This window comes from Procambarus clarkii, chromosome 57 (genome assembly GCF_040958095.1).
Source record: "Procambarus clarkii isolate CNS0578487 chromosome 57, FALCON_Pclarkii_2.0, whole genome shotgun sequence".
Lineage (NCBI taxonomy): Eukaryota > Metazoa > Arthropoda > Malacostraca > Decapoda > Cambaridae > Procambarus > Procambarus clarkii.
The window spans coordinates 6,504,551-6,518,941 of NC_091206.1; the positions used below are offsets into that span (position 1 = coordinate 6,504,551).

The window sequence follows — 14,391 nt, forward strand, 5'->3', positions numbered from 1 at the left end:
AGAACACCAATGTTATAAACTCTTACAACCCAATGTATCTTCTTATGAACGAATAAATAAATAAAATATATGTTAGACAATGAACAAAATGTGTGTGATGTTAGACAATTGTCACAACACTACATGTGAGATGGCTTGAATATCGTAGTGAGAATGAGGTCCAACTTATATTATTATCGTACATCTGCATCTCATCATTAGCCGTGTGTATTATATTTATACAAAATAGAAGTGATAGATATATGATCTAATGTTTGTTATATAAAACATAAATTTATGTATATATAATCTACATAAATGATTTAAATATTAACAAAAAATAGCATCTCAACCAATTCTGATCGCAAATGGCTTTGGCTTCGTTATCCGTAAACAGCACTTTATATCACTGTGTTGTATTGATACCTGTTATACCTATAAAAACAAATATTATATACAAATAACCGTATAATAAGTGTGTAAAAATATAAAAAAAACCGTAATCCCTGCTTGAATATTCTGTATATTTGTTCTCAGGTTGATGCGTGGAGCGTCTGGAGGATTCTTGAGGTGTTTGTCAACAACAAGATGGCGATTGATCCCTCGCTCACAGAAACTGACATTTTTGACGAAGTATTGAAATATGGCTTGTTTCTGGGCGCCATATTTCAACTAGTATGTATTGGGGCAGTGATGTTTGTACCCAGTCGAGATGACAAAAGGGTAAGTGTCTTTTTTTTCCCCTTGGGTAGTTCTCTTGTGCTGCTCAGAGCTAGATTTTTTGTTCATTAATACAGGATTACATATTTTAAATGCAGGAATAGCTATTTTAAATGCAGGAATAGCCAAATTAAATGCAAGAATAGCTAAATTAAATGCAGGAATAGCTAAATTAAATGCAGGAATAGCTAAATTAAATGCAGGAATATGTAAATTAAATGCAGGAATATGTAAATTAAATGCAGGAATAGCTAAATTAAATTTTCTACTGAATGATTTCATTTATATTTGTGATACTGTATTATTGAAGTAAAGAGTATTAAGTGAACTCTTACTAGATTAGTAGGAGCTTCCAGGGGGCAACAGTCAATATATCAGTCACTTCACACAGAAAATTTTGTATATATAAAATACAAATGTGTTATTTTTGTTAGGATTGGTTAGATTACGTTTTAGATAGGTTAGGCTTATTTAAAGAGTAGTCATTATAAATGACTAGTATGGTAGTCATTTATGACTACTATGGTAGTCGACCAGGCCTCCAGGAGGCCTGGTCGACGACCGGGCCGCGGGGACGCTAAGCCCCGGAAGCACCTCAAGGTAACCTCAAGGTATGGTAACATGCAGTCATTATTAAAATGAATAACGGAAACTGCAGAAGGCCTATAAACTCATATGAGGCAGCTCCTATAATTGTTGACTAGACTTTGAGGTGGGCCTTTTGGCACACTTCTTTTACAACAAATCTGAAATCTTGAGAAAAGATCTGGTGGTTGAATCTGCTTGGTTGTTGAGAGGGATCAGTTTTAAGGGGGGTCTATTTTATGGGGAAGCCACTGTAAATAGGTATATTGCTAAACAGTCAAACTTAGAGTAGCCAATAATATGTAACTGGCTCCACCAAGAGCTCCAAAATTGGGTCAGGTATGCTAACTAGCTTTGTCTCTATAACTTACATTAGATATTGTGTTTAATGAAAAAGAGAAATTAATATCATAGCAAGATATTATGGGAATAGCAAGTACAATATATACAAACCAGTAAACATTAAAAAGAAGAGCAACCTTGCAAGATGTGCTCTTTTTCATATTAATTTTTTTTTAACAAATGCAGTTTACCAAAGAGGTTGTCAGTCTAAAAAAATATAGGCCTAAATTGTCAGTCTAAATTATATAGATTTAAGTGAATTCATGGCAAATTAAATTCTGTACTGAAACCTAAGACAATGACAAAGACAAAAATCTAACAATACTTTTTTTGGCTAAAAATAAAAATGACAAAGATACCTAACCTCATTTAAGCTAATATTTTTTATTGAAGTTCTGGTCTGTGGGGAGGAGGGATTGTATATGCAGGCGATGAATCACAATAACGTGGCTAAAGTATGTTGACCAGACCACACACTAGAATGTGAAGGGACGACGACGTTTCGGTCTGTCCTGGACCATTCTCAAGTCGATTGTGATACGAGGGATTGTATACTCGATTTCTGACGCTTTCACTATGTCAGTGGGATGGGAGGTTTGGGAAAGTGACAACAAGTTTGTACTTCATTCTCTGATTGAGCTATTGGTTTGCAATTCTGTTAAGTTTTACCGAAACATTTAATATTCTACAGGATGGGGATTCGAGCGACGATGATGGTTCTGATCACGGCTCTCCTCACACTTCGCCACCACACCGGGGCCACAGTCAACATCATCGTCGTAAACAAGATAAGAAGAAGAGACGATGAGGTTAGACAGGATGAATTGGTGAATATAGGGAGGTACCTAAATCTGGATCATGGAAGACACTTCATTAAGAAAAGCTGTATAGCATTGATGGATGTGGGATACACTATTTAGCTGATGTTTAATTTAATCTCACTATTTTATATATACAGTATTCACAAATTTATATTTGTGCCATAATATGAATAAATAATTATAGTAATAACTTTAGAAAAAATTAAAAGGCCTTTAATGATTTTTATAATTTTTATTCAGCTCATGAATATAATTGTCACAAACACCTACCTATGTGCAAAATACCTAATGAAAATAAGTGCTGTAATGGGTTAATAATTAATTATCAGGAGAAAGTGCTAAACCATTTTGACTATATAGCATTTGGAAGGGATGTGAGGATAAGGATATTGGATAGGACAGAGAGAAAAAAAAATAGTGCCCAATCAATTAGACGGGTTGGGAGGGAACACCAGCCTACAAGAAGTGAAGCTGTTGCTCTTCCATCCAGTCCCAGTGGCTGGGGGTAATTAATTATTTCAGGTTCTTAAAGCAAAGCACTTATGATTTTGGTAATAAGACTTTTGTATTGTAATTTGTACTATGCATGCTCTGATATTAAGCAATTACAGTCCTAACAAGAGATTAATAATTTTTTAACCCACTTCTCAGTAGACCCCAAGTTACTGGAGGTAAATTGTTCTACTCTCGATGACTGTTTCTGTAGAAAACTGCAGCTTCATCTTTATTGGTAAATATTTTATTTATGAAATTAATATAATGATAATTGGAAGGTATAATATATGCACATGATAGGAGCCTGAAATGAAAAATTTTGAGCTTATATAATATAAATACTGTAGCTGCTTCAGATAACAAGATACTGTATACAGTACTTCAACATTGCTTCCATTTTAGTGCACTGTTGTGTGGGAACTAATTCTAAATTAATTATTTGTGAGATGGCAGCTGCATTTGTTATAAAATATCTTAGCAAAAATATAATAGAAATATTTGTTTTGAACCTTCCATTTAAAACACCAATAAATGACAATTCATATAGAGTACATATAAATCAAGTTAGTTGTCATAATAATGTACCATAGTAAGAATGATTGCATGATATTGAACTATGTGTTACATTAATTAACTGCTTGCTTGTTTAAGCATTGCACTATGTGTTGAAAGTAAATTGAATATCTGTTACACTGAGACCAGATATATTTCAGTATACTTTGATAGTATTGTAACTTCAGCAAAGTTTTTAGTTATAATTTAGTTCAAGATACTATGAATTAAATAGCTTTATAGTAAATATTAGGGCAATACTTGTATTAAGAAATCTTCTGCCTTTATATTTCTTTAGTAAAGCTGACACATTATATTCACATTGTCTTCAAGTAATCAGATTAAATAAATGTAATTTGTAACATAAGGTATGCTACAAAGAGAGAACATAAAAATGTATTTGTTTTGTTTGACCTCACCCCCCGTGAAAGTGGGAAACAGTAGTTGTGATGATATATTGTGCAATAAGATTTTGATATTGTATAATTTGTTTTGTTTTATAATTACTGTATTATGTAATATTTATTTATATTAATGGGGTATGTAATACGTCCAGATTTTTGTGAATGATATTTTAGTCTGTGATATAAACTTTTGTGTTAAATATTAATTCTGTAAATTTTCAAGATAAGAAGCTTCAATTTACAATTCAATATGTTTATGTTGAGAAATTTCAAATTTGGGAAGATGTATTAATATAGTTTGTTCTGAGATGAAAAAATATTCTCCCATTTTGGTGCTTGACAGTAATATTTGCCATTTTTGTAAATGTATTAATAGTTTTTATGATATTATATTATCAGTTATAGTTGAACTTATTTTTATATATTGCCATTTTGTCACATTTTGTGGTCTGTTATGGCTAAGCGAAAGGGTAGCACTTTCTTGGTACAAGTATTTCATTGCAAATGATATTTGGTTTTCTGTTCAAAATGCTTCATAGATCTTACAACATTCCTTGTTGATTATTTTAAGAATAGTTTTATCTTTAAGGGAAAGTTTTGCATTTTTTTTAAATAAAAAATTCTTGAATTTTGTCATTTCTTTTTTTTTATCTTTTAGTATAACTGTCATACAGTATTTAGATTTACCGTAAACAGTATTTAATGAACATATGTCCACATAAATAGAAGGCACCTTTGTACATAATTCTGATAGCAGAAAAGCTGATAGCATGTAAGAATATAAGTTTGTTTATATTTTACAGCTAATTAATCTCGATATTGTCCACACTTCAAATTTTCATCAAAAAAATTAAGCTAATTATCTTGTTTCATCGCCAGTGAAATACACACACTGTATAGTGAAACCTCAATTCGGTGAATTTCTGGTTGGAACATGCACTTTCCATGTTAAATTTACTCAACCGATTTAACAAACAAGAGTTCTCTGAAGCAGGGGATTTGTGGATTTGCTTAGAATGTTGGGACCAAGTTCACAGATTGAGGCAAAATTACAAGAAATAGTTTTGGGAAAGCCACTGAGCATATCGTTTCCAGTTGCAGAAGTTTTGTTTAGTAAAATATGAGCCCATTTTCCTTTGAAAATGAGATTTTGAGGCCTGGGCATGGGAAATATTCTAGGTGTGGTTAAATCTCTTTACTGACAGATTCTCTTGGTTGTTGCTCTATATGACAGTTTGAAATTATATTTTCTCAATGCAATTTTAAGTGAGAATAAAAATGAAGGGCTTGTGAGAAGCTGGCAGCTTCCCAGACACCTCCATTTTTCATGAGAATTTTCTCCAACTTTATCAATCGATGCCGAGGTAGTTATTATGTTAACTTATATTCTGTTAAAAGGGAGTACCACCTCTGGCTGGAAAAAGGGCACCCTTAACCTCGGAGGAAAGATTTAACATTCTCTTAAAATGTATACCTATCATTATATTTATTGGTTAGCTTAAGGACCTGCCCGAGACTATGCATGTTAGTGGCATTGCAAGAATGTACCACTTAATCACTAATGTATGTACCTTCACAACCCATTGTACCTGCTTGTATAGTTAGTTAATTTATTATGCACCCTATACCCATCATGTGGGTGGTAGTGGAAAGTGTTACAGAGGCACATAACTGGCTCAGGGACTGAACCCCACAATTCATTTAGCTAAGCAAGTTACAATCTTGGTGAGCTAGTTACAAAATTCAATATAAGTCATTACATCATCAATGGGTTCGAGATCGACTACAAGTACAGTTTCTAAATTAAGCAACTGACAAATGTGGAGATTGATTGATTGATGAAGATTAAGCCACCCAAAAGGTGGCACGGGCATGAATAGCCCGTAAGTGGTGCCCCTTTGGAGCCATTACCAGTATCATTAACTGATACTGGAGATTTGTGACGGTGCGACTGCACCCTACGGAGAGATCGTGACCTCTGAAAATGTCTAGAGCTAGTGTCACAATTTATACGTTTGTCCTGCACACCGACCCCCATCCAGTGGGCAGCGGTGGATAAATAAATACTAAGTAAAAAGAGGAAATAATAACAAAAAAAGTAACCCCCGAGCGTACGTACATGATAAAAGAAAACGCTATAGAGACAGTGAGGTAAAGAAAATGTGACAGTAGGGTGGGGTAACTTTATGAAAAAATCGCACAATCGGGCGCAAACATTTGTCTGAATTTATCTGAGGACCACCAACACTCTAGTGGCCTCAACGAGGACAGGTAGCCGTCAGCGTGTCAAAGATTTGTCCTGATAATTTTATCGATTTAGATCTTTAATTCAGCAGTGTTTTGGCATTTAGGATTTCAGCGGGTAGGCCTTTCTACTGGTTTATATTTACCTGAATTTACCTGAGAGCCACTAACACACTAGTGGCCTCGACGAAAACAGGACGCCAGCGGCTTGTCAAATGTCCCTTTCATTTGTCCTGAAGAATTTTTCAAGCAGGGTGGTTAAAATTCCGCAGTGTTTCTGGATTTACGGCTTCGGCGGGTAATCGATTCAATGAGTTTATAAACTTATGGGTGAAAAAGCGTCTTCTATTTTCTGTCCTACCATGTAGCGTGTTGAGCTTAAAACTGTTAGTGTTTCATCTGATTTTTTGAAGGAGTGGTCTGGATCAGTGGCCTCCAAAAGGTTCCCGGTAGTACAGTCGGGTTCGATCCCGACTCACAATCGGGAATTCCAGGTTCGAATCCCTAACAGGACTGAAATAATTGGACACGTTTCCTGTCACTTAATAGTCTGTTTACCTAGCAGTAAATAGATACCTATGAGTTAGCTTGTTGCATCATAAGGAGGATCAGTAATTCGAGCTTGTGGGGGTGGATCCTGGGCGGCTGAGTGGACAGCCGAGTCCTGAGGGTCCGGGTTCGATTCCCAGCGAAGGTGGAAACAAGTGGGCAGGTTTCCTTTCACCCTGATGCCCCCTGTTCACCTAGCAGTAACCAGGTGCCTGGGAGTTAGTAAATTCCAAATGTAAATGTAAATTCCACAGCGACTACAATGATTAAAAAACAGTTGAAGAATGGGACACACTAGTGAACACTGTGCATCTATATCCACCACCAAAATAATGTTATTACAACAAGACTAAAACCAGTGCGCTAAAACAGAAGCGAAAAAGAAATGGAGGAAATCCCACCTCCATTTTAAACTTTAACCCAAATATCACATAAACAAGATTATCAAGAATAAACGAACTCAATTACGGGCTCACTGTAGCTACATGGATATTTCGTCTTGAGTAGATAAATCTAAAACAACAACAACAATGATTGATTGATTACGGACTCATCACAGCCCGCACTACTTGATTTTGTTCCGAGTAGCTGAATCTAAAAAAACAACATCGAATCATGATTTACAACCAAAGATTACATTCACTCCAAAAAATCTACCACCTACGGGTTTCCCGTGCTTTTTTTTGCAGGACCCTAAGCCTCTGGCTGGCCCACTAAGTGTTGCTTGTTTCTGTTTTACTTGGGCGGAGTATGAGTATTTATGACTCGTATAATCGCTTCAGTAAGATTTTGTCCCACGTGTTTAACAACTTCTTCTGCTCTGTTGAATCTAAGTTGAAATCTTAATGGGTTTGTAACTCTGCACTCATTCCCGTGCCATCTCTTGGGGAGCTTAATCTTCATCAATCATCATTAGTCTAATTTCAAGAGTGGTTCAGTACAGACGCTTGAGAGATGCCGCACATCTTCAACATTCACCAACAATAATGTAGCACTCGACGTGTCCAGATCCTACCCTTACAAGACGCTTCAGCTTCGACACAGAGCAGACAGCCAGACTCCGGCCGCAACGAGCTTCCATGCTCACACACAGAGATCACACTAACGTGATGCATCAAATGAACAAGGGTTTCAACCCTTTTAACCCTGTCGTAGCTCAGTCGATTAAGGCAGTGTCTGGGATGCTCCCGGACGCAGGTTCGAATCCTCGTCACGGCCCTTGGGGATTTGTTCCATGCTCTCGTCCCGCATAGAGCTCCTCGACTCCGCCCGCATTCAGAGCGCCATGCTCTGCGACTCTCAACCCGCATCTGAGCTCTCAACCCCCGGCCTCACTCTGCTCTCTGCTCTGCTCCAGGCTACGTCTCAACTTCTACGACACGTCACTACACCGTCAGCTCGACTGCTGTAACCAAGACTATACTAAATAATGATATAAAAACAATAAACTCTTTGTCTAAACAAACAAATATGTATACGTAATCATACGTTACATTGTCACTCCGGGTTCACCAATCACTAGGCAGTGATGGGGTGGAGTGAAGGCAGACTCCATACACAGTTTCAAACGTAATATGATAAAGCCAAACAGGCTCAGACTCCAGTTGATTGGCAATTGAGAGGCGGGGCCAAGGAGCTCAACTCCCGTAAGCACAACTCGGTGAGTACACAAGGGAAATAGGCCCAGGAGTCATTGCTTTAGACAACCGGCGGCTGGAAAGGCGGAGTCCAAGAGCTAATGCTCGATGCTAATGCTCCATCCTGCAGGCACAAATAGGCGAGTACAAATGGGTGAACACGGGGGTCTTCGACTGAGGGGACAGCGCTCGGGGGTCTTATTTCTAAGGACCTGGGTTCGATTCCCGGCTAAGATAGAAACAAACAGGGCAGAGATTCTTTCACCTAATGCCTCTGTTTACTGAACAGTAAATAGATTCGTGTGAACGTTCGTATTCGCGCGCGTTAGAGATAAATATATGTAGTAGATATGTTAAATGAAAATTAGTTGGGAGTCATTACATTAAACTGACTCTTGGGACCTCACACGACTCTTGGGACCTCACACGACTCTCGGGACCTCACACGACTCTCGGGACCTCACACGACTCTTGGGACCTCACACGACTCTTGGGACCTCACACGACTCTTGGGACCTCACACGACTATCAGGACCTCACACGACTCTCAGGACTTCACACGACTCTCAGGACCTCACACGACTATCAGGACCTCACACGACTATCAGGACCTCACACGACTATCAGGACCTCACACGACTCTTGGGACCTCACACGACTCTTGGGACCTCACACGACTATCAGGACCTCACACGACTCTTGGGACCTCACACGACTATCAGGACCTCACACGACTCTCAGGACCTCACACGACTATCAGGACCTCACACGACTATCAGGACCTCACACGACTATCAGGACCTCACACGACTATCAGGACCTCATACGACTCTTGGGACCTCACACGACTATCAGGACCTCACACGACTCTTGGGACCTCACACGACTATCAGGACCTCACACGACTATCAGGACCTCACACGACTCTCAGGACCTCACAAAGGAAACAAAAATGCCTTCAAATAAAATCGTCCAGACATCCTATACCAATTTAAGATGGCAAATATTGTCCTCGCGTTATTCTTGAAGGAATGGGATTTGTTCAAATATTAGCAAAATGCCGACTTCCAATGTTTAATAATGTATTGCAAATACATAGATATTGCAGTGCTTAAATTTGTTCCTATTTGTCATTAAAATTATAAGGCATGCATATAGGGTTAGATGTAGTTGTTAATGTAAACAAAAATCCCTCTGAGGTCTGATTAAGATCTTTTGTGCCCTCAAGTTTTCACCGTGAGTATGGAGGTCTTGAGGCACTGTAACACAGGGAGCGAGTCTTCACCGTGAGTATGGAGGTCTTGAGGCACTGTAACACAGGGAGCGAGTCTTCACCGTGAGTATGGAGGTCTTGAGGCACTGTAACACAGGGAGCGAGTCTTCACCGTGAGTATGGAGGTACTTGAGGCACTGTAACACAGGGAGCGAGTCTTCACCGTGAGTATGGAGGTACTTGAGACACTGTAACACAGGGAGCGAGTCTTCACCGTGAGTATGGATGTACTTGAGACACTGTAACACAGGGAGCGAGTCTTCACCGTGAGTATGGAGGTCTTGAGGCACTGTAACACAGGGAGCGAGTCTTCAACGTGAGAATGGAGGTACTTGAGGCACTGTGACACAGAGAGCGAGTCTCCACCGTGAGTAAGGAGGTACTTGAGGCACTGTAACACAGGGAGCGAGTCTTCACCGTGAGTATGGAGGAACTTGAGGCATTATAACACACGGAGCGAGTCTCCATGTAGGCAGTTGTCAAGCGGTCGCTTCCCTCCAGTTAACTTTCAGGTTATAACTTCTCGACGCAGTTTGAGGGAGAGGGGGAAATGCCACTAACTTTAAAAATCTCAGCTTCTCATCCCTGATGACAACAGTTGATGTTATGCTTTCTCCTCTTATTATTGGCGTTAGTGTCACCATTTCTCGTTACTCACGAAGTGTGTGGCTAGTGTGTGTACGTCGTTATGTCTTGGTTTATTCATCGTTGCCAAATGACCTTCCCAACCATGTTAAAGACTGTATCTCTCTCAACCAGTTTAAGATAAAAACGAAGCACTACCTAATAAATTCCCTGTAACCTACCTTACCCCTCTATTGTCAACCCATGTCTGTTTTTTTTTAAATAACGCTGTTTGTCGACCTAATTGTATTTGTGCTGCTTTTTCAGCCATGTTCCCCCCCTTTTTATCTCTATTTTTATTTGTTCTCAACACATTTTATTCTTTATACTCAATTAGTATTAAGCTTTAGTCATTTAAGTTTTTCCTGCCCGAAACGCTTTGCGTAATAGTGGCTTTAGGCATTGTATGTACTAGCTCTATCTATAAATCCATCAATCTTTGTAAAATCTCTTGTATGTATGTACCTTACCTAAATAAACATTTATTTTTTATTTTATTTTTATAAATTCATCGATATTTTGCATAATGTCTCACTATGGCCCGAGTCATCAAAGAAAATTTTTATTTTGCTTACAAATCTTCCTTTTTGTCATTGAACTTGTCACACTGCCACTCTCCACCCGCAGACTGATCCACCCGCAGACTGACCCACCCGCAGACTGACTCACCCGCAGACTGACCCACCCGCAGACTGTTACGGGTTACAGAGTAATTATTGAGCCAGAGCAGCTGTCTGCATGCGAGTAGTTTCAGCGTGTTTTTAAAAAAACGAATATGTTATGTATCAGCCTGCTTGATTTACTGTTGATCCTCCCTCATGCTATATACTAACGATCCCCCTCACATTACATACTGTGTTATTACGTACTAACGCTTTCTGTTACTACGTACTAACGCTTTCTATCACTACGTACTAACGCTCCTTCTTGCTACACACACATTAACGTTCCATTTTACTATGCAATAACACTCCCAGCATCACTTGTCAGGTTGGCCGAGCGGTCTAAGGCGCCAGATTTAAGCTCTGGTACTCGCAAGAGTGCGTGGGTTCGAACCCCACACCTGACACATTGTTCGGTGTATTTTGTAACGTTAGGATCTGTGAGATGGTACAAGAAATCGACAAATTATATAAAAAACTTATTCTGTTGGAAGAACCCGGTAAAAAAGAACAGATGTGTAAAAAGCATTTTATCACGCACCCAAGTGCATGATAAATAAGATAAGATAATCTGAGATATCTATTCAGGTAATGGTATATTCAGATATTTATTTCAGGCATTGTAAATGAGTTACAAACATAATGTGGGATTAATAGATAGAGCTAATATATACAATGCCTGAAGCTACTAATACGCACAGTGTTTCTGGCAAACCTTCATATAATCAAATATATATTTTATTTTATTTATTTATATACAAGAATGTACATTGGGTTTATTAGAGCACAGAGGTTTATACTAAGTATATACTTAATGGTTAAATATTGGTAATGTCAGCACTGCGGATGAAGGTCTGACAGACCATTGGAAGATTATCTAATACAATATCTAATCCCTACAATTTTCAATTATTATCAGTTATCTAATACAATATCTAATGCTTATAATTTTCTCTCATCTTTTATTTTTTTTCTTGCTATATAATTGTTAAAATTTTTATAAATTTTGCAAGTATTTACCTACTTAAAATTTTCTTAGATTAAGGACCTGCCCGAAACGCTGCGCGTACTAGTGGCTTTACAAGAATGTAATTACTATGCTATGTATCCTCACAATTCCAATGTACCTTCTTGTATATATATATATATATATATATATATATATATATATATATATATATATATATAAATAAATAAAATAAAAAAAACAAATCAGAATGGTTAATTAGACTTAACAGCCAAAGAAAATTTGAAACATATCGGATTTAACTTTTTTGAAAGTAATATCTGAGTCATAAATACTCATACACAGCCTACGTGAAGTATGGAGGGAGCATACTTATTATATAAGTATGCTCCCTTATATATGCTCCCTCCCATGCTTATTATATAAGTATGCTCACGTGAGAAGCAGAGTGGGCCACCCAGAGACTCAAGACCCAAGCAGGGAGTATGGAAGATATTCGTGTGACAGTAAGGGACCCGCGGAATGCTTAACAATGTCAATCATGTAAGTGGAAAATCTTGAAGACGTATTTGAAGTGACATTCCTCGCGTTCACTGGGACATGCTGCTGCCTGCCCGGATGTTCATACCTAAACGTGAAGAAATAATTCACAAACGAATGATCTTTTTACTTATAGAATTTATCCATACAGCTAATATCAATAGTTTTTTTCCAGGCATTAGCTTATACCTTTGTCATGAATATTAACACGAGTAATTATAAATTAAGACTGATTATACGTAACAGTGTCCACAAGATGAAGCAAAGAGCACATCAGTAAGGGTAGCAGAGGCACCCCAAGTTGGTTACTTAGTATTACTTAAGATTTACTATCATAGAGTGTTGACTTCTTGATAAATAATGTAATCCCTGCAGAGGTCAGAACTCTGCTACAAGAATTGTGGGCGTAAGGAGAGTTTGATCCAGCGAAGTCTCGACTCTGCTGATGATTAATTTTTTTTAATATCATTTTATATATTAAGTACAATATTTATAAAGAAAAGTTTTTAGTTTTAAGTAGTTTGACATATGTATCAAGTTTTATTTTATACTTTATATGTGATAATTATATATACAATATTCCAGTACATTTATGAACTGTTGCATACTTTATTTATTTATATATATTTATATAATCTACAAAATGATACATTGGGTTCAGGAGAGTACATAGCATTGATGCTTTTACATTCTTGTAAAGCCACTAGCACACATAGCATTTCGGGCAGGTCCTTAATCTAACAGATAAATTTAAGTAAATAATTTGTAGCACAATTGAAAAATGATAATAGGTTCATTGTAAGAAAAATTGAAGAAAATGAGTAGGTACATTACAGTGAAATTTGAAGATTACCAACAAGTTCATTGTAGCATAATTTGAGGATTATTTCTAGGTACATTGTAGTAAAATTTACATGTAACATAACTATGATATATGATGATGGCAGTGAATACAACGGTGAAGTTATATGGCCTATAGGCACATATAGGATTGGGTAGCATAAGATACAGTGCGAGTTTGAAGCACAAGGTAGAAAACTATGAGGATGAAATCAAGTACTTTTTGTTTTTACTATTGAATAAGGCGTAGGTTGGACAGCTTTTTAAATTTGTTAGGGAGTGAGTTCCATAGTTCCATTATTTGCAAAGAGTGTTTACACAGATTTAATTTGACTCTGGGGATATCAAAGAGATATTCATGTCTGGTGTGGTGATTATGGGTCCTATTACACCTGTCAAGGAAGAGTTTCAGATCAGGATTTGTATCAAGGAACTTGTTTTGTATATGGAAATAGTACAAGAGAATGTGTGGAGTGAGCTTATGTTTATATTACGTACTAGAACACCATACGACCGAAAAGCTATGTGTACTAGTGGCTTTAGGTATTGTATGTACTAGCTCTGTGTATAAATCCAACATTATGTTTGTAAATCAACTATGTATGTACTTTCCTGAATAAAATTTTAATTACTTTACTTTACTTTACCATATTCTCCTACATACAAACATTCATACTATATACTACTCACTTTTGTTACATACTAACGCTCCCTTTTGCTACACAATAAAATAAATAAATCAATAGTTTATTAAGGTAAAAGTGCATACATACATATTAAGTTACAAGCAGAATGTTTGATTTTTATATAGAGCTGGTATATACTATGCCTAAAGCCACTAATACGCACAGCGTTTTTTTGTTAAAGTCCACTACGGGCTCACCATAGTCCGTGCTACTTGGAACTTTTTGTTCAGAGTAGCTGAATCTAAAACAGCAACAACACAACGTTTCGGGCAAGATGAGGAAAAAAAACCCACTTATAAATTAAGACTTAAGACTGACCCTAACGCCCTCTCTAGTTCCATAATAGCGTCCCCTTCTCGGTACACAGTAATGATCCTTCTAATTACACACTAACATTTAATATTATAAAATATTAACGTTCTCTCACGCTACACAATAACATATAATATGATAACACCCATGCTAATACCC

General features: G+C 37.3%; 1 protein-coding gene and 1 non-coding gene across 2 annotated transcripts; both read left to right on the forward strand.

The window, feature by feature from the left end:
- The first annotated feature begins 508 nt into the window (after positions 1-508).
- Positions 509-4,530, forward strand: LOC123745056 (protein anon-73B1). The gene is made up of 2 exons (XM_045725349.2): positions 509-702; positions 2,318-4,530. The coding sequence occupies exons 1-2, from the start codon at positions 568-570 to the stop codon at positions 2,432-2,434; spliced, it is 252 nt and encodes an 83-aa protein (XP_045581305.1). The 5' UTR covers positions 509-567; the 3' UTR covers positions 2,435-4,530.
- A 6,680-nt stretch (positions 4,531-11,210) lies between these two features.
- TRNAL-UAA (transfer RNA leucine (anticodon UAA)) lies at positions 11,211-11,294 on the forward strand. Its single transcript has one exon. It is a non-coding gene; the product is annotated as a tRNA-Leu (tRNA).
- The last annotated feature ends 3,097 nt before the right edge of the window (positions 11,295-14,391 follow it).

Coding starts and splice junctions, on each gene's coding strand:
- LOC123745056 (XM_045725349.2), top strand. CDS start 568: ATGGCGATTGATCCCTCGCTCACAGAAACTGACATTTTTGACGAAGTA. Junction 703..2,317: donor CCAGTCGAGATGACAAAAGG/GTAAGTGTCTTT, acceptor AATATTCTACAG/GATGGGGATTCGAGCGACGA.